We start from the raw sequence: 26,238 nt of genomic DNA on the forward strand, positions 1-26,238 counted from the left end.
TGGGTACGGATTCAGCCACCTGGTGCACACCTGATTTTCCTTGCAGTATGCTACTTCCCTCCAGATACATCATCATAGGCACATGAGGTTGCCACAGAGGGTCATAGCCTGTGCGAGACGATATTTGATGATATCTTGGAATTCACCAGATGGGGAAATCCTACCTTTGGGTGACTTCAATGTGCGTACGGGGGATAGACAGGTGGACCTACTTGACTTCGAGGCTAATCACCTTAGAATCCTGGAAATAGATCCGATGGAGCTTGGAATTGCGAGACGCTTAGATGATGCACCAAATGTCACTATGTATGGCCGACATCTATTGGATATGGGAGCAGTTCACAATCTTGTTATATACAACGGTCTTCCTAGGTGGCCATTGTTAGGGGGGCTCACCTGCTTCCCACATGGAGGAGGATCAAGTATAGTGGATAACCTTTGATCTCGCTGTGCCCATCCCCCCACTAGGTGCTGACCACTCTTGTGTCTTGTTGCCCATTGGGCAGGGTCCACCACCCTCCACTCGAGTCCAGGTACATTTTGACCATGCCCTTGACATAGTGTATATGAGTCAAATATCTTGTGAGTTGCTAGACTCTCTCGGGGACTATGTAGACCTCACTCATGCCTCAGACACTTTAGTATTAGTGGTTCAGGAGCTGCAGTCAGCTCCTTTCCCACATCCTGATATACCTCACGCTCGCCAGCAGGGAAGTGGTTCGATGATGAGTGTTGAGAGATGAGATCCCATGTCATACATGAGCAGGCCTTGGGGCGTCTTACGAGGACTAAGGCACAATGGATGCTGCATTGAGTGACTCGCCAGAAGAGACAAGCTTTTCTCTCACATCGGATGGATGAGGTGATCAGATATTTTCGAGGGGGAGATCCCACCTTTGCATGGGGGATCCTCTCTAAGGGTAAATCACCCATTCTTATCACTGGGTTTGGCACACATATGTGACCTTGCTATAAGATGTCCCGTTGCAGACATCATCAGATTTGTCTTCCTTATCTAGACCCACCACATCCTCCTTGTTCACTGTAGAGAATGTACGGGCTGCGTTATGCCAGCTCCACAACCGGAAAGCCATGGACCATGAGGGGTTGAGGACGGAATACTTTGCACATGGGCATGAGATCCTGGTTCCGATCCTAGCATAGATGTTTAATCATGCGGTATGCCTTGGATTCCCTTTTGCTTGGAGCACCACTATCATTGTGCCGATACACAAAGCTGGAGACCCAATGGATACAGGGAACGCTCATGATAGGCCATGCACTGGCCAAGATGCATGGATCAGTGTTAGAGCGAGAGATCAATGCCTATACTGAGGCACATGGGCAGCGAGCACTAGGGCAAGCAGGTTTTCGGCGACAACACTGCACCGTAGACCATATTTTTACCTTACGGGAAGTCATCGAGGAGGCGAGGTCCAAACCCCAGAAAGTCTATGCTTACTTTGTAGACTCTTCAAGAAATGTAGATATCAGATGACATGATTTGGGGCGTGATGAGCCTATATGAGTTTGTTAGAGGAAGGGTATGTGCTTCTGGAGGTCTGTCAAACTGGGTTGAGAGTACGATTGGGGTGAAACAAGGATGCCCACTCTCTCCGCCCCTCTTTGGGCTCTACATTGATTAGATCACGACATTCATTGACCGTCTAGGAGGAGAGGGGTGATGATACAGATACTATTGTATGTAGATGGCATAGTTCTCATCTCCTCCTCTGCAGTGGGCTTATAGTGGCATCTTGAGGCTCGAAAGGTATTTTGCAGAGAGACATACCTGACGGTTAACCTTGGCAAGACCAAGGTTATGATCTTCAACACCTCATGAGCACTACTCCGGCAAGACAGCTTCACTTATTGAGGGGAGCCAGTGGAGATAGTACAGACATATACATATCTCGGTGCAGTTTTCATAGGGCCTATCTTGACGATGACACATGTAGCTAGGGCACGACTCACACGAGGGAAGGGGGCCTTAGCTGGACTGGAGAGACAGTGCTTCCACGCACACTTCCAGGATCCCCCGACGAAGGGGTGGCTTTTGATACACTAGTGAGACCGACAACCATGTCTTTTGGGGCTGTGACTTACGGGAGGCTTTTATAGCCCCTAGCCAACCTAGTAGGCTGGCCAGATAAACTGACCAGGTGGTCGGCCCTGCCCCAACCTTGGGTTGGGTCAAGTTAACCCGATCAGTTAAGTTGGGTAACCTGATCAATGAGGTCGACCAAATGGGGAGGCCAAACTGGGCCCCTACACAGCCATTATCTCCCTTGCCTAACCTAGTCTATCAGGCCTACCTAAACCTATCCTTTCCTTGGTGAGCACACTGACATAGAAGCCTTCTCTCACTATGAGATGCCATACTCTAATACCCTCTCTCTAGCTCATGGTAAGCACAGTAATATGAAGAAGCAAGTTGACGAAGATGCAACCATGGACAATCCAGCCGTGCCTTACTAGATTCACCTCGGAGAGACTTGGATCCTCGAATCATAATGCCACCTCGAACAACATATGAGATGTTCTCAGCTATGATTTCTCATGCCAGTTTGCACTTAGTTCACAGTAGGGTACAATGAACTATTGAACAGTAGATGAGACATCCTCAACTGCTATGATTTCCCATTCCAGTCTGCACTAAGTTCCAAGTCGGGTACAATGATCAGGAAAAAATGGAAGTGACCCATTTGTCCTCCTCTAGTAGGTCGCACCGCATTGAGTAAGGTGAGAGGAACCTCATCCTAGAGCCAAGTGCTAGCAGTCTAAAGCACCACAGCTGCGACTCTGGGGCCAAGTGCTAGCGGTCTAAAGCACCACAGCTGCGACTCTGGGAGAATCAAAGGCCACCTAGAAACTGTGAGAGTGATGCATGTGCAGAAACTATGAGAGTGATGCACATGTGGAAGCATCAAGAGAGAGAGAGAGAGAGAGAGAGAGAGAGAGAGTCGTATTAACGTCTTCAGGAGACCTCGCGGGTCTATGAGACAAGATACAAGATATGTGTAACCCATACAAGCCACTGTGGGCTGAAGCAAAGGGCACACTAAGGCCCTTGCTGAGTGCTAAATGATAAGAATGCAACTAGTACAAAACATAGTAGGAAAAAGAGGGCAATCAACTACTCAGAATCAAAGCTCCAAGTACATGTGGAGGCTCTATATAGCCCGGCTCCCTGATGGCCCTTTGATGTGATGCAAAGAGCTCACGTATTTGTGTCTGTTGGGCTGTCTCCGGTGGTGGCGGGGGGCGTGCTCTGCTGGATCTCTGTATCCGATGGGCTATATCGAGAGTAATGCCACGTATCTGGTGATCCCCTCTGAGGAGTGCTGAGATAGGTCGAACCTCAAACGTGCGTGCTCTGGCCGTCCCACATGCTGTGTGTGGTCTCTGCGTCTCTTGTCAAGCCATATCGTGGTGATGACGGGTCTCACTCCTGATCCATAATGCTCTCGTCTCCTCGAGCTCCTCCCCCTTGATCTCATCTGGCACTGGCTCAGATGCATAAAAATCAGTAACGCGTGTCTGTGCTCGGTCTAGCTCGGTGTCTTGAGGCATTGGTCGTAGCTGATCTCTAGCCTGCCGCACAAGGGAATCTCTATGTCTTCGCGTCTCAATTTTGCCAAAGCCTCTCGTCAGGGTGAGTAAGCGCTTGCCATGGATGGAAAGGGCAAATTTTAGAGAAAGTAGTACACAACCACTAGGGGAAGGAAAGGATTCGAAACTAAGATACGAGTTCTTCACCTATTGCCGAAAACAAGAGACCAAAAAGTGTGACCTGAAAGAAATTCACCTAACTTCCTATTGTCTCTACCATCCGACTTGTTCTCTTGGATAAAAAGAATGTCAATGTCAATAGGCCCCCCCCAGTAACACCTGATGAACTCGATTACGAATCAGCTACCTTTGAATGGCGATGAGGAATACCGCCAGGGCAGGTAACAATCCTCATCAATTTGGAGGAAGTAGCTTGGAACAATGAAGAAATAGTTCCTCTTGCAAAGATGATCTCTTGGCGTAGTGGAGGGAACAATTGGAGAGCAATCCACTTGGGAAAGGATCCCCTAACAATTAGCAACACCAATAAAATTTCAGATTTGGGCTAGAGGCTCGAGACCTTCCAAAGTAGCTCACTAGGAGAGTTTCCATATCACTTAGGATTTGTAGAGCTGCTTCTAGAGGAGACTGGGGATCTCTCAGAATAGAAAGATAACTCTTTTCTTTTGGCTTTCCATTCATGGTGCGATTGCAATTTACAAATGGAGGGAGATCTTTTGAGCAGATCCTTCTTGCCCATGATGTCTGCATGCTATTGAGCATCGCCTTTGGGAGTGCTGACAGGCTAGGATTATTTGGGCAAGGATCGCAGGGCTTATGGGGAGCTCCATCTCTTCCACTTTGTTTAATACTTGGCACTCAGTAGCCTAGCTTTCCTTGACTAGGCCTCATGTGTTCTATGAGAGACAGGATGCTTCATAGAATTTCAGTGTTTGGCATCATCTTATTTAGTTTCGCCCATTGGACACGGTTCTTGTCTTTTAGTATAGGCCTCCACATGCATTTGTGGGCATGAATTGAGAGATCATTGCTGCCTTCCACATCTAGAGGCCTAAATGTATGGAGTCACTTGACAGGATGTTGGTTCACCGACACAACTCAAGAGTTCAGCTGGCATTTGGCGAATTGGTCTAGGATGCAAGGGAATTCCAGATCAGAGTCGGCTAGAAGGAGGGTTTTCCCAAGGGAATGTGCAGGCTGATTTCTCTTGCCGCTAATTGCCTAGACCTATGAATGTTCATTTCTTTGAGGCATGGGTGCCTGAGTCGATTTTTATTTCCAGGTCACTGCAGAGGGACTGCCAGTTTGTCTCAGTTTTGAGACACCTTCTAGTCTTGTACTGTTACTTCTGTCAAGGGCTCAATATTAAATATCATTGCTAGCTTTTCCATTGGAGAATTCGTGTGCCTGTTGTATGCTTGACATTGGTGGTAATCAGCCTGAAGGGATAGTATTCTTTGCAGATTTGGCTGGAGATTTTACCCACCCTGTGCAGTCAGTGTGAGAGATATTCTGGTGGCTACCATGCCATCCGTGGCTGAGCAGTGAAGAGTACAGTATTGTGGCATTCTTTCCTGTTTGTTGGAGTATGGTTTGAGGTGGCCTCACATGTTTCCATCTTGGGTTGAGTTCGTGGACTTTCCTTTGATCTGTTTTTGGGGTTTGGGAACTTGTTGATTTGGCAATACCTCCCTTTTCTAAGAGGTGATTTATTGCCGATCTTGCAAAAGCGAGAGTGAAAAAGCTAGAAAACAAGGCAGAGGAGGAGAAATGAATCCTGAAAAAGGAAATCGAAGACAGAAATGAAAATGAAAATAACAGCAGGAGAAATGTTGGCTACCAAAAAGGGGGGTTGAAACTGCAAGCCATGGGGGGAGGAGGGAGTGAGCTGAAGGAGAGACGAGTGAAGTGGTGGGAAGGGGCAGCCTTAGGAGGGCTGGTAGGTTCACATGCATTTCTTCTACATGTCCTGGATAAAATACTTGCTGCGTTTTCTTCCTGCATTTAATTGTTAAATTTATACCCTTTTTGGTTGACCTTAAGGTTATCCCTGCCTCCCTCTTTCCCTCAAAATATGCTCCATACCATGCACATGCGAGAGCTGGAATGTGTGTTGAAGATCCTCTTTTTCAGATATTGCAGAAGGTGGGCATAACTTTTTTGTGTTTTGAGAGATACCATATTTGTGTTCCTAATCCTGTACATTGGTACTTTTGATATTTCCTACAGATATATGAGCTTGTTGACATTGCTCAATGCGTGTCAAACAAAACCTCTTCTGATGAAGGAGCATTGGAATTCTTGGCTGCCTGCATGCATGATTTACATAATGTTTTGGCCCGTACTAAAAATTCTTCCCTTTCAGTAGGTACATTTGGGAGGCGTATAGAAAACCTTCTGAGGTAAATTTTCATCTTCATTTAGTAGAATATGGTGGATTGTCTAATATTTTTGCATATATGAATGTAATTTGGAGGGAATTTTATAGTTGCGTCATTGCATGTTGCTTTGAAGGGGCATATCGTGTTTCTAACGTGCTTCAAAAAAGTCAAGCTTGAGCTTTATTTTTGGCAGCAATTTATTTACTAACACATTTTTTTGTGTGAAAATTTTGACTATAACGGGGTGATTTTGCAGAGAGAAGTACATGTTTGTATATGAAACAGTGGACCATCAAAAGTTGGACATTGCAGCTGGCTTCTTTGAAGATGATGGTACTGCAACAGATGAGAGATTTTATAATCTGAAGTCAACGCCAATTCATCCTTCCTACAAAGACAGGACAACTATAGATGATTTTGAAATACTGAAGCCTATTAGTCGTGGTGCATTTGGAAGGGTTTTTCTTGCGAGGAAAAGGACCACAGGGGACCTTTTTGCAATTAAGGTAAGTTATGAGTATGCTGAACAGAAGGATATTATATATGTGGAAAAGACTTATGTAATGAAGTTGAAAAGAAAACTTTACAAAGCTCGCTATGTTGTGAGTATTTGCTTAGCTCACTCATGTGCTAGCTCGAGGATTTTGCTACGGTGTTCCAAGGCTTCCTTTAGATAGCCCCAGCTTTTTGGCAGGTTGTCTCAAAAGGGTTTTTAGGTTGTTAGTGCTGTCACTATTTTCCCCCTGATACGTGCATAGGTTTGACACTGTAGGAGCATGTGCTGCTCATTTTCTCTCTCCACTGAGGGAGACTTTGCATATGCTTGCATCTCTTCGGATACTTTGTCTTGCTCATCTGCCCTCTCCACCTCTAGGTCATGGGAGCTGGCCCTTATTTTGTCGACTAAATGGCTTTTGAACATTGATATATCCTCCCCAAGGTATTTTTGCATTTCATATCTGTCCATCGGATCCTGTTTGTAGAACTGCATTTTCGCCCCCGGGTCTTGCCATAATTCTGTAGCATTTTCTGTGTTACCAAATTCCTGATTTCTCCCATATCTTTTGGGATATCAGCAGCCTTTTATGCCCCATAACTCCATCCATTTCCCCCCTTCTCTATGCTATCCAGTGGTCTTTGTAGCCTCTATTGCTTTGTGTGTTATCCTGTTTGCACCCGTCTTCTCAAGCTTGTTGAGGTAGACCATGTATTGGCATAATGCTTCCCCTTGCGCCAGTAGGATGGGATAGGGTGTTTGCACCTTGGCCCCTAGTTCTCCTATGAGAAAGTGTTTATGTAATGCTTTTATTCTTCTCCAATAAGCTATGGAGAGCCTGGGCATCGATAGAGGCCTAGTGACATAGAGGAGCATTGTTTGCACAAGCATGGTGTATAGGAACTTTCTCATTTTCCAGTTCAATGGGTGTGCTCTAGAGCTTTGAAACCATGGTAGGGCATATCCCACAACCTGAACTTCCTGCCTACTTTGTACTCTCATACAAGCTTCCAGTTCGTCAATGAAAAGACTGAAGAGAGTCGATGAGAGAGGATAGCCTTGCTTGACCCTTACGTCGCCACTTCTGATGATCTTTTTCCTAGAGCATGACCCATCTACTAGTGGTTGCACTAACTCTGTTAGCACCCTCTTGTATAGTCAGAATGTGTCCCGTCTGATTTCTTGGGAGACTTGGATCTTTGATAGTCTCTCCCATAGCTTTTTACCTGGGAGGGTGTCGAAAGCTTTCTTGAAGACTACAAAGCACTAGTAGGGATCCTTCCATTGCTGCTCTTAGAGCGACGTTGTTGAGTGCTTGGGGTGGAACCTTGCTGAGGATGGTGCCCTAATTGCTTGGGCCTCTGCCCATCAGCTGATTTGTCACTCAATGATGGTGCTGTACAATTTGGCCGTAGGCTGCTTACCATGATTTTTCTACAGTTTTTTGCCACCTTGCTGTCCCCTCCCTTGTGAATCGGTACAATCTTGTTGAGCTGCCATTCTTAGGGGAATCCCTCCTCCAAAGCTTTATTCGTGACCTTGGTCAGCATTCCCTTGGGTGTCTGAGGCCTTCCCGTTTGCTAGCTTCTTTAGACATCTCCCCACTTCGTCTTCCTTCTGTTATGGTGTCATTTGTTGCTTTTATAGAGAACTCATGGTTGTTCCTCTTTTACCCATCTCTTTCGTAAAGTTTCTTGACAAATTCATGACCTTGGTCAGCATTCCCTTGGGTGTCTGGGGCCTTCCCGTTTGCTAACTTCTTTAGACATCTCCCCACATCGTCTTCCTTCTGTTATGGTGTCATTTGTTGCTTTTATAGAGAACTCATGGTTGTTCCCTCTTTCCCATCTCTTTCGTAAAGTTTCTTGACAAATTTTATCATGTCTTAGCAAATGCTTTCCCTCCTGATATTTGTTGCAAGCATCCCCTCCTGATATTTGTTGCCATGAAGCTTCTGTAAAAGATAGGGAGGAGCTGCTAGCTTTGCAAGCCCAGAGGATTAGGTTGCATTGCACGCACTTCTCTTGAAGGTAGAGATGAGAAGAAAGTCTCCTGAATTTTGTGAAGAAGGTATCAAGTATGCCCAGATTTATGATGATATGATGGGGATATCTAAAAGTGGAACTATAAAACAAACTAGCTTTGTTTCCAAATTCAATGAATTTTCCAATTTAAGAAAGAAAGTGCCAATTTCAGACACAGTCCAAGAAACTCAAAGGTATTCACGTTTGAAGAAAGAAGACTATGAAAAAGCTCAGCAATAATTTTCCCTTATTAGTTTCTGCAAAAGTATGTATAAATTTTAAATATTTAGTCATGTAACCCCACTTCACTATGCAGTCCAGATGAAGATGTCCCGACACCTCCTAGATGACTTCGAAAACATGGGAAATGGAGTTGCGTAGGGGGAGATACGGGAATTTCTTTCCTTGTATGGGACAGTGGGGGGTAAGAGTGGTAGGCATTAAGATAAGGGGTGATAGGTAAGTTTAAGACTTGGCCAAAGGTGTAGCTGTTTGGAAAACACGTGAAGGGTCAAGAGTTAAATATGTGATAGATCAGAAATCGGTGGCAACCTGCAAGACGGCATCTTGATGTGTCTGAAGAACTCTGCCTGAGTCAACAAGCTGTGAGACGCTCTCCCTACTATGTTTGGGGCCAAGAGTAGAGAAGAACTGCTTGTTGACCCTACCTCCCGCCTGAGTCAAAAATGACTCTCTAGCATGAAAGGCAAACTCTGCTCTCTAATCTAAAAGTGACGGCTGTTTGGCCCTTGCTGCAGCAAGGCGCTCTTGGATCCAAGCATCTATCGCCTCTTCTGCTCCTTCCTTTGGAGGGCAGCCAACTGTTAACGAATACCTATCTCATGCCTGAGAATCTCACCCCTTCTGATACTTGCAACTCAAAGATAAAAGTCGCTAATACTAGGGAGGGCTGCAGCTAAGTCTGACAGAGAAAGCTGCCCACCCTATATATGAGATACCCAATCCTCAACATTGTCTCTATAAGGCCCTCCTCTGCATAAAAGGCATCTAGAATCCAATCATCCACATAAAATCTGTCAATCCGTGCATGGATAGGCATCTGCAATCTCTTGTTTGACCAAGAAAACAAGAGAGAAAGTGGCTGAGTGTAAAAAGCATCATCGTGCCAACCATCCCTGCCATTGTACTGAAAAAGCAAGGCATCCCAAGCTGCTCTCTCTAGGGAGTGGATACCACCTTTCCTACCACCTCTTTTGTTTGAGGGCATTTCAACCATGTTGAAATCGCCCCCTATAATCCAAGCCTCTGCAATATTGACCAAGAGAGCAGTTCCTTCCAAAGAAGGACATGATCCCCTCTAGAATTGGGTGCATAAAGGTTCAAAAGACCAATCTTATACCCACCAATCAAAAGAATAATCCACTGAGCTCTGGAAGGGACTATGATCCCGTGTCCAACCACCAAGGGGAGTATAGAAGAAGAAACAGAAATGCAAGTACCTCCCCTGGTGCCCAAGGCGGGTGACCGAAAAGTATGGCCTGAGAGAAGCTTACGTGACTTGGCACAATCTCTGACATCCAATTTGTGTTCATATCAATGGATCCCCCAGTGACACCTGGATGAAGTCGATTATGAATTAGCTGCCTACGGCGGCGGTGAGGTACACCCCCCAGGCCTTGAATGTTTCAACTGACAATCCTCATCGGCGAGAGAAAGAGGTCGGATGAAAGACCCTACCTGACCTGGTAGCGGAGAAATCCCTCTCCTGGGAAAGAATCCTCCTATCAAGAGGAGGGAAGTCAACTGGAGAAAGCACTTCCACACCTGTAGAAGGGGAAGCTCTATCCACAATGATAAGGTGCTCCCCAAGAGTAGAGGGTACAAACTCCTCTAACTCAAACTCTTCCATGTTTACCAGAACTGCAAAAAAATTCTTGAATGAGGCAACTGGCGCAGGTGTGCGGAGGATCCCTGCGGATGATGGAGTAGAAGCTATGATTCCCTTGCCTCTGTCAAGAGGTAAAGGGGACTCCTGCCGTGCCTCGGCCAAAAAAATATCACTAGAACGGATTACGGCCTAGGTTTCGGCAAGGAGTTGCTTCAAAGATGGAGGCTCTTCATAGGAGCATTTGAAGGGATAGAAACAACCTCATCTGCACAAGGAATTAGGACAGGAGTATCTCCTACCTGTAAGGGAGGGTCCATGGTGCTGTGAGAAGCCTCCTGAGGTGGAACTAGCTTCGCAACTCTAACTGGCACCCAACGAGGGACGACTGAAATAGGACGTGCTGACTGTCCAGTCCGTGCTGAAGAAAAACTAGGATGAGAGGCTGATGGTTCTGGCTGCATTGAATTACCAAGACGATAGGGTGATGGTCTTGGCTGTGAAGTTGAAGGTCTAACAACACGTGTGTTGGGATAAGTATGGTCAAGGGCTTGCTCTATGCCACATCATCATCTTCTCCAACTCCTCCACCTTCATTTTGTTTGAGCTCTGTTATGGCCTCACCATTGGAGGCACCATATCTCAACATCCGACCGTTAACTTTTAGAACGCTTCATGCTATAGCTTTATCTAGTTAAGATGCATGTCTTCACTGTTGGGATCTGCACAATTAGGCTTCTTTTGCCCGTGCCGACACTCAGACTGCTTGCGGAAATTTCGTGCAATTCAGCCTACTGGAGCCATATCTCGTCAATTTCTCTGAGGGCGTGTTGGGCGACACTCTTGGGAAGGTGCTGATCAATTTTGGTGGACAATGGTCCACAGAATGCCGAGAATAGAGCAAAAGACCAGTCGAAAAAGGCGGGATTCCCACAAGCAATGCAGCCCGTTTTTTCACCTATCTCTCCCGATGATCTTCTCTGATGTTAGGCCTTTCATTTGTCTCTGAAAGCCCCTTGAGTGCCCTTCTCTACAGCCTCAATTGCACCATCCAGCTTCAGATTGTTCGATTTGGGGGAAACAATCAAAATATGGTCAACTTTGACCATCCCAGAGGTTTGACCATTCAAAAACATTTTATTCTATATGTGTTTTAGCTGGCTGCACTAATAGATCTATGTTTGACTAAGTATTGACTCCGAAATGGACTTCACAAGTGTCATGGTACTTGTCATTTATGGTGATGATGTTTACATTGTCTATGTTTGAGTGCCATTTGCAAAGGGATAGTTATCATTTTGAAGATAGGTGACTTGTGTTGAGAGATATTGGTTGTAAGAGTATAGACAGTGCCCTTGAATGATATATCAAGTGGTAAGACCTACTCAATATCATGTCTTCAGAAGGTGAAGGAGTTGCCCAAAGGTACTTGTTCATAAGTGACATATATAGAAAATCATCACTTTTCATTGGGTGCTCTACCCTGACCTTGATGTCTAAAATGATTGGATTAAGTGATGAGCTTAGATGTGACATGATCAAGATGATATGTTGTGGTACCAAGATAAAGCTTGGATACTTCAAGAAGATTATGGAGAAGAAGAAGTTCACCATCCTGAAAAAAAATAGGGAAGTACAATGGATAGTCCAATATGAAAAGGCCCTTGCTATCACAGCATTGGGACTTAGTGACTCATACATTCATCACATAGATGGGTGTGAGACTTCACATGAAGTTTGGGTGCAACTTGAAAAGGTATTTGGTGCACAAGTTTTACTCAAAAGTCTTCTAGATGAAGAGTATAGCAACACTTTTACATCCAACTTGGTGGATATTGAAGCTTCTCTTTTGGAAGAGGAGAGAAATGGCTCCTACTACAACTCCAAGGACAATGAAGCATATCTGGTTGAAGAGAGAACTCCATCAACAAAAGAAGCATCCAACTTTGTGGTAGAAGACAAGGACTTTGCCTTTTGAGCAACTTGTCTTTGAATTTTTGTTTATTATCACTTGGTCAAATTTTGAGGTTCTCTACCTGGAGTTGTATTCCAAAAAGAATGTCATGTCTTTTGTAAATCACCTCTGGTCACCATATGATGTAGGCCATGTGATATGTGTTTGGTCAATCCCATTTTTGTAAACCTTGACACTTGGGCACCTTCGCAAGCATGAGATCCTAGACATAGATTTATCCTTGACCACCATGAGATGGCCATGTGTGACCACCACGAGATGGCATGAGAAACTATGAGACTAGATGTATCCTTAACATTGCAAGAGGCAAACCCTTGAGGGGGGGTATGTTGGGATAAGTATGGTCAAGGGCTTGCTATATGGTGCACGTGTGCATCTAGGGGAGTCACATGTGTGCATGTATGTGTGATGTAGAAGCACACCTAATGCTATGAGGTGTCTAGTGTGTGACCTAAGTGATGATGTAAGCACAAAGGCCCCCACATGGGAGGTTCCTTTGATTTAGGCTAGTCCCACTGATGTAGGGATTGATTGCCACTGATATAGGGAAGCTGCCTATGATCTAGGCCACCCTCTTCCCATTTCTATAAGAGAGAGTCACCTCTCTCATGATCTATGGAACACTCATTTCTATATCTCATGTGTTCTCACTCCTTGCCATGATGCACCTCTTTTATCCCAGTGTGAAGTGGTAGGAGCTGGTCGCGAGGAAGGTCCAGATTGGGTGAAGCTATGCCATGGATCTTTGCCTTTTCTTCTTTCTTTTCCTTGGGCAATCTCTGGCAAAGTGCCCAAGGGTCCTGGAAATCCTACACTGATTTTGTCTCCCTGCAATCTTGACTCTCTGTCTGATGAAAGAGCCATCTGGATGTTGAAGCATAATGTGGTCATCCGAGATGTTAGGGTCAAAGATAATGACCCTAACACGCGGTACCCCATCGGACCTCATTGCCTCTGCTGTTGAAGAAGGCATCTTAGGGAGAGGAGGATCTCGGTAACCATCCCAAAGGTGGCTCTAATGGAATGTAAAAGTCGATGGTACACCTAAGCAAGGCCGGGAAATCTGATGAAGAGTGACGTTGTCCGGTTGTTCTCCTTGACAGGATCAAACCCCAATGAAAAAGGGGTCCAAAAATTCCTCCTGGAGCTCAGTGTTAACGGGCTAGCCTGAAGCACTGTACCTGCTACCTCCGAGGAGTGGAAAAAAATATGGAAGAAACTTCACCCAAGCAGACGAATATCTGTGAGGTGCCTTGCGAGGTCTCCAGATAGAGCGGCGAGCATGCAGTCCCTGGCTTGTAACCTAGAAGGGTGGGACCCATGGATGCGAGCAAAGAGCAATGTTGAGCTCTGCTGCTCTATATCTTTTTTTAGCTGCTCCAACTCGTCTTTTGAGAAAATGATGGTTTTCACGGCGGCCGATGGAAGCAGGCGAGGATTGACTGAAGGCCTGAGCCATTGTCAATCAAGGTGGGAAGGCTGACTCGAACACTATTGAGCTCCGTCCGACTAAAAATGCTGCTAGTAGAGAGAGAGGGGAGGAGAGGGTGAAGGGGAGAGCTAGGGGGAAGCCATGTAGCAGCCAGGGAGGAGCAGCAGCTCGGGCATGTGTTGGGAAGGGGATGCCAATACTATTGACTTCAATGGGAGTAGGTACACCCTCTGCAATGAATAACACAGCTGCTATGCCATCTAGTAGTGGCAGCCAGTTTTGGAGATGAATGTACAGAGAATGATGGATAAGTTCATTGAGCTCTACCAGTTAATGTACCCAGGATGGATCCGAGGATCCCGCGCGATCGTAGTCATATTGTCTGCTGAGTGTCATGAAAAGCTTCCATATGTACCAGGATTGGATTCACGACATTCAAGAGGAGGAACGTCTTGAGACTGCCCTTCAGGACCCATATTCTGTGAGAGTTGTGAGTGCGGAAGCATACAACACAGAGAGAGAGAAAGAAAGAAAGAAATTTTATTAAAGGTCCACGGAAGGCCATACATGGCCTATGGGACACAAAATCATCCGAAAGGAAAATACATCATCAACGATGCGCCAACTAGATGGCCTCATCGTAATACCACTAAGATGCCAAAAATGGCTACAAAAATCCTAGATACAAAATGAAATGAAATAGAGTACCAAAAATGCCTAGATACAAAATGTAAAATATGAAATATGAGGAACATCGTCTTCCCTAAGGGGTCTATGATCCAAAGAAATGATGGAAGTCATAGCCATCGACCATGCCTCCTGCCATGAGTGTGAAGATCTGGGCAAGTGTCAAATGGGCTGCTGGCGGTGCCAAGTCTCCATGGAGCAATCTCCTCCGAAAATCTGCCATCATCCTCCGTCGTCTAGAAATAAAGCGACGGGTACGGCCTCTGTGTAAGATGATCCTGCGGTGCTGCCGGATCATGTCATATGTACATCCTCGGGGTGGAACCATCGGTGCTCTCTGGCAAGATGGGCTATCTCTGTGCTCATGGTCCTGCGCCTCGTCCTGCTCCTCATGAGAGAGAGAGAGAGAGAGAGAGAGAGAGAACTGACACCAAGTGAGGAAAATGGTAACCACATAGAAGCCCTCAACTGCTCGCAACTTTAACACCCTCTCGGCAGCTCAAAGTGAGAAAATGATCTGAAGAAGCATGCTGATGAAGACTCCACCATGGACCCTCTAGCATTGTAGCAGTCTTCGATGAGAGAGGTCTGGGTAGCGTGGATCATCGAAGAAGTGCCACCTCAAACCATGAAAGAGTCGTCCTCAACTGTGATTTCTTGAGCCTAGTCGCAATGAGTCCCCAATGGAGTAATATGAATTGTACGCCCTGTATCCTGACAGTGAAGTTACCACATACACAAACTCTGTACAATGAACTCGAACTCCTCGGTCCATATTCACTACAACCCTAAGCAATGAACCTCAAACTCATCTGGTCCATAGCTTTTACTGCCAGAAAGCTAGTACTATCTTGCGGTCTCTGTCACCAGCCTTCGGGTTCTCCAAAGGGCAATAAATTCGAAATAATCAGCAAAGCACTTAATAACAACAATTAGAAAATTCAAGACAGCAAACAAATAAACTTCCAACACACAATCCAAGAGCTAGAATGTCCCTGGTCTACCAGATTGGCCCCAAAATCATTGGCGCCCCTTGCGATATTTCTTTAATTATATTGAGTGAGATCAAAATACAGCAAAGTCTCGACTTTGCACGATACCCGAGAGATCAGGATCTTTAGTACCAGCACATCCAATAACTTCAGCACGTCCTACTCCTGTTGTCCCCCTTTTGGTACCAGTGAGGGTTGTTGACTCATACTTCTGCATAGGAGGACACCACTGGTGACACAGGCCATTCATCTTTACAGGCAGGTGACATCCAGTCATAGTTTCTGGTGCTGAGGTGGTGGCCCGTGTTCCCCCAGTTGCAAAGCAGGAGGGGCTACCCACCACTGATGGTTCTCTTGTGGATAGAGTCAGAGCTGACAGTCACACTGATAGTGAGCCCCCTGATCTTCCACCTCAGCAGCCCCCTTCTTCTTCGCCTCATCATTTTACTTCTGTTGATAGAGGTAGAGGGGTTATCTCATCCACACCACCAAGTGCAGGGATTCTTCGCACTCAGGTTCCTGACTTGGCTCATAAGAACTCTTTTGCAGCTCTGGCAGAGATGGCAGATTTTTATGGAGGAGGAGTTTGCTCCCTCCACTTTAGGGGAGGCTTTTATCGGGATTCCTATAGACAGAGCCTCCTTTTCTGCAGGTGGGGGGTTTCTTTACCCTATTGATTTTCCTCCACTTGAGAGGAGGGGTTTTTCGCAAGAGAGGATTGTCTTTGCCACTAGGTCGGGTAAGATCTTTCACCCGACCTCCTCTCGTCAATGAGGATTGTCAGTTGGAATGTTCAGGGCCTAGGTGGTGTGCCACATCGCCCCCGTAGGCAGCTGATTCGTAACCAGCTTCATCCAAGTGTAATCGGTGGTTGTATAGGTTACTCTTTCTACAGGAACATAACTAGATGCAAAGATTGTTCTAAGTCAGGCAAGCTATTTTCAGGTCACATTTTTTGGTCGCCTACTTTTGGTACTAGGGGAGGTACTTGTATTTCTATTTCTTCTGCTATGCTCCCCTCGGTGGTTGGACATGGGTTATCGTTCCCTCTAGAGCTCATTGGATTATCTTATTGATTGGAGGATGTAAGGTTGGTTTGTTGAACCTATACACCCCAAACAATAGAGGGGACCGTGTCCTTCTATGGAAGGAATTGTTGTCTTAGTCCTCTATTGCAGATTCTTGGATTATTGGAGGAGATTTCAACATGGTTGAGATGCCTTAGATAAAAAAGGGGGCAGAGAAGGTGGGATTCACTCTTTGGAGAGAGTAGCACGGAATGCCTTCCTTTTTCAGTTCTGTGGCAGAGATGCTTGGTATGATGATGCTTTTTACACTTAGCCACATTCACTCCTATTCTCTTTGTCAAACATAGGAGGGTGTAGATGTCTATCCATGCACTTATAGATGGATTGTATGTGGATGATTGGACTCTGGATAGAAGTGGGTCAGTATGCATTAGCAATGGGGTGTCCACTTCATACCATTTTCCGGTTGTTTTGATGGTTTCAAAGCCTCGTATGAGAGGACACTCTACCAGTATCAAGATTCCATATGCCTTTTATGCAAAGGAGGGCCTCACGGAGGCTGTTTTGAAGATTTGGGATTCTCACATACAGGATGGACAACCTCACACGTCACATGTTGCTGCAGCCCTCGCTGATATTAGTGTTTTTTATCACTCAGCTGCTCGCGCTAGGAGATATGAGATTCTCAGGCCCAAGAGGAGTCATGTCTCTCAAAGAAAACCTGGGCCCTGAAAGACTGAGCCAAGCTACTAAGCCACTGATCCCCATGTCATATAGAAGGGGAGGCGAACAAAAGTGCCGAAAAGTCTTGCAATCCCCTTCCACATGATTCTCGCCTGTCTGCAATCCCAAAGGCAGTGTTGTATTGTCTCCAAAGCAGAAGGGCAATGAGGGCAAGTAGGGTTGGTCTCGAACTTGGATCTCCATCGGTTCACTGCTATCCCACCATGAATAGAAAGCCAAAAGAAGAGAGTGATTTTTCTATTCCGGTGGGATTTCCAGAGCCTCTGCCAAAAAATTTTATGCAAGTCTGCAGAAATTTGAAAATTCTCCCAATGAGGAGCTCTGGTGGGCCTCCAACCCCTATAGCTGAGCTGGGATTTCGTGGCATTACTGACCATGTAACGAAAGAAGGGGATGCCCTTCTCTCAGTGCCCTTCATCTATCCACTCCCATTCCCTAGGGTCCCACTGCAAAAACTTAATTGGGATACCTCCATAGAGCCACAGTCTCCATGAGCCTAGGGCAATGAGTAGCTGGTCAGGATCCAAGTACCACTGTGAAAGAGAGCCATGCTCCATGAAGCCCACTATCCTGACTGCCTGAAACGGTACCTCCAACAAAATACCGTATGTGGATCTGGATAGCAGCCTGCCCTCCGAAGAAACATTAAAGACTAGGGCATCCTCATGTGTGTTATGTAAAGCAATCACCTGCAAAGGAATGCCCAATTTGAAAAATGCCCCCATCTAGGTAGAACAAGTAATAGGCATGTCATCTGTGTTCACCCAATCCAAGGGCAAGGCTGCATCAATCTGTTGGACTCTCCCTGCACTCCCTCTGAGATTATGAACCACTCGGGCCTATCAATTTGTAGGAAGCATCTTGAAGGATTTCCATGCTCCCACAGTAGATGCAGGGCCCCTCTCCCATCTGGGCCACTGCATGTAAAGAGAAGCTCCAAGTTGTCTGCCATGCTCATCTAAAATACTGTCGTTCCACATGATAGGTCGCCTTTCAATCTCTTCACGGGTGGACGGGGGAATTCTGCGAAGAGTACTCCTGAAGCTGGCCCATGCTTTCAAGATAGCAACCATAAGAGGGGAAGAAGGAGATCTGAGGTGGGTTGTGGTGAAAACCCATCTGAAACTGTGTGTCCAATCCTCTCCTGAAGTGGGCGTGTGAGATTGTATGCATTTGATAAAGAAATCCTTCCAAGGCTCTTACCCTGGCATAAGTCCTCTCACAACGACCTTGCAGAGTAAGGCTCTGCACTATAGATCCGAGTCGATGATATTCAAACCCCCTTCTCTTGTAGGAAGAATCAAGGTCTCCCAAGCCACCCTGGCTGTAACATCAGTTGTGCCATCCAGACTATTCCATAAAAAGTTTCGTATGGGCCTCTTAAGCTGAGTGATACAATCCCTAGAGTGGCACCAATAAGAGCATACAAACCATGTTATGGCTAGCAGAACCTGGTTAACCAACCTGGTTAACCACCACCACTCTGGATGCCAAGTCAAGTTTGGTTGAGCTCCAGAAAAGGAGCTTTCTTCTGATGCTCTCCAACACTGGAGCAAACTGTTGTGAAGGAGAGATGCCCACCCCAACCTGGCAGCCCAAATATACACCCCTCAGTACCCAATTGAAACCAATATCATTACCCCAATCGGGGGTGTCATCATTGCAAATCCAAAAACCATTGGATTTATGCCAATTAATGTGCGCACCTGCAGCCGTGCAAAATAAATCCAAGGCTGTCCGGAAGGAAGTGAGTGTCCTAGGGGAGGCATCCAAAAAAACAGCCGTGTCATCTGCCAACTCACTATCCAGGAGCTCTTCTTCCCGGTGGAGAGGAAGCCTCAGCCCATAAATATCAGCTTGAGATCTAAGGTAGATACTCATAGCTTCCGCCACAAACAGAAAAAGAAAAGGGGCAAGAGGACAGCCCTGGCGGACTAGTCTAGAGATCTGAAATCTGTCCCTTCTTACCCCCCCAATAAGCACCTGGCTATGGGCTGATCTGTAGAGAGAGGATACTCCTCTAATCCATGCATCTGAAAAACCAAATCGGGATAGAGTACCCTCTAAAAAATCCCAATCTACTCTGTCGTAAGTTTTCTCAAAGTCCAAGAGTAGAATGGCCAACCTCTGGCGGCTCTGCATGGCCCATTCTTTTTTTTTTGCAAAAAAGAGACTTCTATTAAGTATTAAAGAAAACCGTTAGAGCAAGCTCCATACGGGAATACAGGATACACCATGCAATGCATGAAAAGCTCAAGAGCCAAAAAGAAAGGATTGGGGTTGATAGTGCCATCTCAATCCTGTAGCAACCTCCGAGAAAAAGGGAGAACCCCTCCAAACTAGAAGAAATACGGTCCTCCTAGAAGAGGCTTCCCGTGAAGGGCCCTACATGCTAGCCCATATGGCTATCAAAGTGTGAACCGTGTCACTCCAAATACCCGTGAACACTTGTGATGGGTGTATCTGGGTGTCATCCAAGGCCTCTGTGCATCTGGCTCTCCAAATGTGCCAAGAGGAAATGCAAGCCAAAATCTCCCAAGAAATGTCCACTGAAACATGTGAAGCTCTGAAAGGAATATGTGGTACATCTTGAAGTGAGCAGGGCTCTATCACCTGACGGTAGATCGAGAGTGCCCAAGAAGAAGGCTCACTCTCATAAAACACCTGGGGCCCAGTAAGGGATAACCATGCGATCGAGCCCCAAGTCATGAAGAAAGGGGAAGTATGAAAAATGCTGAGTATCTGAGCAACTCCTTTCCAAACAATTCTCGCTTGATTGCAGTCCCAAAGGCAATGTCGCACTGACTCCTCTGTAGAATGATAGCGAGGGCAAGTGGGATCAGCCCCAAATCGTGATCTGCATAGGTTCACTGCAATCCCTCCATGAATAGAAAGCCAAAAGAAAAGAGTGATCTTTCTATTTCTGAGGGATATCCAGAGCCTCCTCCAGAAATTCATACGCAAATCTGCGGTGATGAAGAAGCTATCCCAATGGCGGGCTCTGGAGGGAATCCAACTTCTACTGCTCAGCTGAAATCTCCTCGCATTACCAACCGTGAAACGAAAGAAGGGAATCCCCCTCTCTTGGTGCCCATGATCTATCCACTCCCACTCTTTTGGGTCCCACTACAAGCACCTGATAGGTGCACCTCCATGTAACCACAACCTCCAGGATGCTAGGGCCAAGAGCAAAGGGTCGGGGTGTCAGTACCACTGCAAGCACGCTCCATGGTTCACAAAACCAGCAATCCCGACAAGCTGAAAGGCAACCTCTAGAAGAATATCATCCGTGGATCTCGAGAGTATACCTCCATCCCCAATGTCAAACTAGAGCATCTTTCTTGAGATCTCAAAGAGCGATCACCTGTAGAGGAACTGCTGTCCTCGGAAAAGCTCCCATCCAAGTGGTGGAAGTAATAGGCATCTCAACTATCCATTCCACTGGGATGGCTGCATCTATTTGCTGAATCCTGTGTGCTACCCCTTTGAGGTGACTCACGGACTGAAGCCTTTGATCCTCAGGTAGCTTGATAAAAGCCTTCCAAGTGCCTACTGTGTAGGCGGGGTCTCTCTCCCATCTAGACCACTGCATATAATGGGAAGTGCCCAGTGGTTTGCCATGCTCATCAAGTATACTATCGTTCCAAATGATCGGCTGCCTATCAATCTCTTCAAGGATAGAGGGCGGAACCCTTCGAAGAGTGTTCCTGAAGCTCCCCCAAGCTTTTAGGATGGCAGTCATGAGAGGAGAGGCAGGAGACCTGAGAGAGGCGGAATTAAAAATCTAGCGAGGGCTGTCCACCCAATCATCTCCCAAGGTAGGTGTGCAAGCCTGAATGCATCCAAAAAAGAAATCCTTCCAAGGTTCTTGCCCAGGCATGAGTCCCCTCACCACCACCTTACAAAGCAATGCCCTGCACTGCAAGTCTGGGTCAATGATATTAAGGCCCCCTTCCCATGTAGGGAGAATAATGTCTCCCAGGCCATCCTCGCTGCAACATCTACCGTGCCATCAAGTCCACTCCATAAAAAATTCCTGATTGGTCTAATGAGCTGAGTGATGCAATCCCTAGACCGGCACCAGCAAGAACACACAAACTAGGCGGTGGCCAAGAGAACGTGGTTCACTATCACAACTCTAGAGGCAAGGTCGAGTTTGGCTGAGCTCCAAAAAATGAGCTTTTTTCTTATACTTTCTAGTACTGGGGCAAACTGCTGTGTTGCAGAGATGCCCAATCCTACCTGGCATCCCAAATATCTGACAGGAACACCCCTCTGAATTCAGGAAAAGCCAATGTCAACTCCCCAGCCTGGAGTGTCCTCATCATTGATCCAAAAGCCAAAGGATTTATGCCAGTTAATGTGTGCCCCTGCAGCTGAGCAAAAAATATCCAAGGCTGTTCGGAAAGAATCAAGTGACTGCGAAGAGGCCTCAATAAAAATAGCAGTGTCATTAGCCAACTCACAATCAAGAAGCTCCTCCTCCTGTCTCAAGGGCAATCTCAACCCATAAAGCTTAGCCTGAGATCTAAGGAAGATACTCATAGCTTCTGCCACAAAAAGAAAGAGGAAGGGGGCTAAAGGGCATCCCTGACGAACTGATGTGGAAATCTGAAACCTATCACCCCTTACCCCTCCAATCAAAACCTGGCTGTGGGCTGATCTATAAAGGGAGGCCACCCCTCTAATCCATGCATCTGAAAATCCAAATCGTAGAAGAGTGCCCTCAAGAAAGCCCCAATCTACTCTGTCATAGGCTTTCTCAAAGTCCATGAGTAGAACTGCCAGCCTCTGCCCGCACCCTCTGCCTGCACTGCATAGCCCACTCTGTGGCTTCCCAAAAGGAAAAGATATTATCAAATATGCTCCTGCCATGCACGAAGCCTGTCTGAGTATCATGGATGAGGTTTGGAAGAAGGGGCTGCAATCGGATGTTGATCGCCTTGGCAAGGATTTTGTATAGAGTTTCCAAAAGAGTGATGGGTCTCCAATAGGATACAAAATTCCTGTTGCCACCTTTCGAGATAAGGTGTATGAGTCCCTCGGTCAGTGAGTCAGGCACCCCGAGTCCCAAATGCCCTACAGGGCTGAAGTAATATGATCACCTATTATATCCCAAAAGGTTGTAAAAAAAGGAGTAAGACCATCGGAACCAGGGCATTTGCCCTTATGAAGGGCGGAGAGAGCAGTCTTGAACTCTGTGTTGTTAAAGCGTGCATCAAGTGAGAATATCATCTCTGGTGTGACCGACACAGGTGAACTCTGCCAAATTTCATCTCTAGCCACATCTCTGGCCTGTGTGTTAGGATCTGCGGAAAGAAGGGAGGCATAGAAATCTGTCGCTAAGTGCATGATGGTATCCGAATGAGACTACAAAACGTCGTCAAAGTCAATAAGCTGTCTGACACTCTCTCTACTATGTCTGGGACCAAGTGTAGAGAAAAAGTGTTTATTGACTCTCCCTCCCATCTCTATCCAAAAGGACTCCTGTGCATGGAAGGCATACTCTGCTCTCTGATTAGGCAATGTTTGCAAGTGAGCCCTTGCCGTAGCAAGGCGCTCCTATACCCAAGCATCTGATGGTCGTTTCTGCTCCCCCCTCTGCAAGGCTCCCAACTGCCGGCGGATACCAATCTCCCACCTGAGTACCTCACCTCACTGAGCACTAGCAACAGAGTGATAAAAGTCGCAGATACTGGCAAGTGCTGTGGCCACATGTGAAGGACTGGCCACCCCCCCTGCATGTGAGAAACCCAGATCTCCAAGACTGCCTCTGTGAGAGTCTCATCGGTGTATAAGGCATCGGGGATCATGATACTATGAGACTGTCCTCTCAGATGGGGCTCTGAGATGGACAAAACTACCGGAAAATGGTCGGAAGTGGAAACACCAGGTGCAATGCAAACTGTCCCCCCTCTATCAAGAGCCCAGTCATCCACATAGACTCTGTCAATCCGGGCATGGATAGGCATCTGCACCCTATGGTTCGACCATGAAAATAAAAGTGACTGAGACTGAACATGAAAAGCATCATCTCACCAAACACCTCTGCCACTAAATCTGAACAAGAAGGCATCCCAAGCTGCTCTCTCGAGGGAATGATAACCACCTTCTCAGCCCCCTTGCTTATCAGAAGGTGCCTCAACCATGTTGAAGTCACCTCCAATAATCCACGAATCTGCAATGTCAGCCCACAAGAGCAACTCTTTCCAAAATAGAACACGGTCCCCTCTGTTGTTCGGAGCATAGAGGTTGAGGAAACCAACCTTACATCCATCAATCTGAAGTAAAATCCACTGGGCTCTGGAGGGGGTTATGGTACTGTGTCCAATGATGAGAGGGAGAATGGAATCTGAAACTGATATGCATGTACCTCCTCTAGTTCCCAAGGCAAGAAGCCAAAAAGTCCGGCCTGAAAGCAACTCACCTGACTTGGAGCAATCTCTGACATCCAGTTTGTGTTCTTGAAGAAAAAGAATGTCTAGGGAACCACGTGAAACACCTGGATGGAGCTGATTCCTGATCAGTTGTCTACGATGGTGATGAGGGATGCTGCCCAATCCGTGTATATTCCAACTGGCTATCCTCATCGGCGGGAGAAAGCGGGTTGGAATACCTTACCCGACCTGGTGGCGGAAAAAGAACCCTCCACCGGAGCTGACCTTCTGCCATACACACGAGGTCCAAGGGGAGGAAAGTCCAAAGGTGAGAGACAGAAAGATCTCTCAAAAGGGATGCCGATAACTGGCTCTTCGAAAGTGGAAGGTACAAAATCATCATCTGGGAGGTCAGAGAGGTCCTCCAGAGCGGAAAAGAAGTTCCGCTGAGCCAGTCCTGGGGAGGGGGTACGAAGGATTCCTACCGAAGCAGGGAGAGAATGTAAGACCCCTTTCCCTCTAACCATAGCAAGAGGCACCTGTACTGAGTCCTGATCAAGAAGTGCTACGGATGAGGTGCCAACAACCTGGGTTGCTGAGGAAGGTACAACCTGATCTTGGGGTGGAGTCGAACAAGGCTCCTGAACACTAGTCTCCTCTCGAGGCTCCAAGGGGGTAGCCTCTGAAGCGGTGGAGGTGTGATTTGAAGTAGAGGGCCTAACCGCGACTGGGACCCACCGTGGGCCAGAGGTTGTGCGAGGTGCAGGAGGGACTCGAGTAGCCTTAGGAGGGGGGGGAGCCCGTGTCTGAGGCAGTGCCTGTGGAGCGATAGGTCCTGCTCCTGCTCTCTGTCGTAAGCTAGTACGAGCTGGTTGCTTTCTGGGCCTCTTTTTCTTCTTTGGGCAATCTCTGGCGAAGTGCCCTGAGGATTTGCAAATCGTGCACTGGTCCTGTTGACTTGCAACCTCAAATCTCTGGCGGAAGAAAGACCCATCGGGTCGCTGTAGCATGATGTGGTCATCTGAAATATTAGGGTCTTGGACAATGACCCTAACCCTAGGTACCCCATCCATCCTGACTGCCTCAGCAGCGAAGAGGGCTCGCCATGAAGAGGGGGGATCTCTACTACCACACCAAACCTCTCGCCAATAACTGAAAGAAGCCAGTGATAAACTGATGGGAGACCAGGGAACTTGATGAAAACAGAAACTCCCTGCTTGTGCTCTTCAACTGGGTCAAATCCGAGTTGAAAGGGAAACAAAAAAATCCTCCTGTAGCCTAGAAATAGAAACCCGGCATGTAGCAGATCTCTCGTGACATCCGGGGAATCTAGGCACACCTGAAAGAAACCTCGTCCCAACAAACGAACATCCTTAAGGTGGGGGGCAAGCTCCTAGGGAAGTGTCGCAAGCATCCAATCTCTAGCTTGTGACCTGGAGGGGTGGGAGCCATGGATGTGTGCGAAGAGAGTCATGGAACACTTATGCTCCAAATCCTTTTGCAACTGCTGCAGCTCGTCTTTTGAGAAAGTGACGGTTCTTGCGGCCGGTGTGGGCGGTAACGGATTGACTGAGTGGGAACCCATTCGTCAATCGAGGTGGGAAAGGCCAATTCAAACACAAAGAAGAACTCCGTCCGCTTTCCTGAAGCCCAGGAGACCCTTAAAGGAGAATAGGGTACTCGAGATGAAGGGAGAGGGTGAAAGGAAGGTGGGAAAGAGCAAGGAGAGGAGGAGTCAGCAAAGAGAGGGGGGGGGCAGCAAGAGGAGAGGAGGAAGGGAGAGGAGGGGAGGATAGAGGAGAGGAGTGGAGGAGAGGGGGGGGGGGGAAACCAAAGAAAGAGGGGGGGGGCGCGGGGGGAGCAGCAGCTAGGGGGGAGGGGAGGGAGGAGGCAGTGCGCGCGGGGGGGGGGGGGGGGCCTGCAGCAGCGAGGGAGGGGAGTCGGAGGGGGAGGCAGGGGGAGCAGTAGGTAGGGGGGAGGGGAGGGAGGAGGCGGGGGGAGTAGCAGGTAGGGGGAAGGGGAGGGAGGAGGCAGCGCGGGGGGGGGGGGGGCTGCAGCAGGTAGGGGGGAGGGGAGCAACAGGTAGGGGGGAGGGGAGGGAGGAGAAGCAAGGAGGGGAGGGAAGGGGCAGCAAGGAGGGGAGCAGGAGGAGCGGGGAGCAGCAGCTAGCTGGATATCAGCTTTATTCACCTTTTCTCCAAACTCCACTGCATGCCCATTCTGAGGCCTCCCAAAATGAGAAAATATTATCGAAAATACTTTAGCCATGCATAAACCCTGTCTGCATGTCATGAATCAAATCTGGAAGAAAAACGTGTAGCCGCTGCAGACTGATCGCTTTCGCCAGAATCTTGTAAAAAGTGCACAATAGAGTGATGGGTCTCCATTGTGACACTAGATTCCTATTACCCCCCTTTGGGATGAGATGAATGAGACCATCTGTAAGTGAGTCAAGCATCTCACCAGAGTCCCACACGCCCTACAGGGCTGATGTAATGTGATCACCAATCTGCTCCCAAAAAGAAGGGGTAAGTCCATCCAAACCTAGGCACTTGCCCTTGTGAAGGGCAAGTAATGCAGTCCTGAATTCTTCATTGGTGAAAGGTGCATCAAGAGAAACAAACATCTCATCCTTCACCAATACTGGGATACATTGCCAAATAACCTCTCTGGCATCATGTAT

The 26,238-nt window shown here is 47.1% G+C and overlaps 1 protein-coding gene across 1 annotated transcript in view; it reads left to right on the forward strand.

Moving 5' to 3' along the window:
* The window catches only part of LOC147891398 (putative serine/threonine protein kinase IRE4), a 364,420-nt gene that overhangs the window by 59,149 nt on the left and 279,033 nt on the right, over positions 1 to 26,238 (forward strand). Inside the window, exons 6-7 of the mRNA XM_087389248.1 lie at positions 5,803 to 5,975; positions 6,211 to 6,460. Coding sequence (XP_087245374.1) covers positions 5,803 to 5,975; positions 6,211 to 6,460 — 423 coding nt within the window. The remainder of the gene's footprint in view (positions 1 to 5,802; positions 5,976 to 6,210; positions 6,461 to 26,238) is intronic.

This window comes from Dipteris shenzhenensis, chromosome 18, assembly GCF_047967505.1.
Source record: "Dipteris shenzhenensis isolate YYH24624 ecotype China chromosome 18, Dip_SZ_1.0, whole genome shotgun sequence".
NCBI classification, from domain to species: domain Eukaryota; kingdom Viridiplantae; phylum Streptophyta; class Polypodiopsida; order Gleicheniales; family Dipteridaceae; genus Dipteris; species Dipteris shenzhenensis.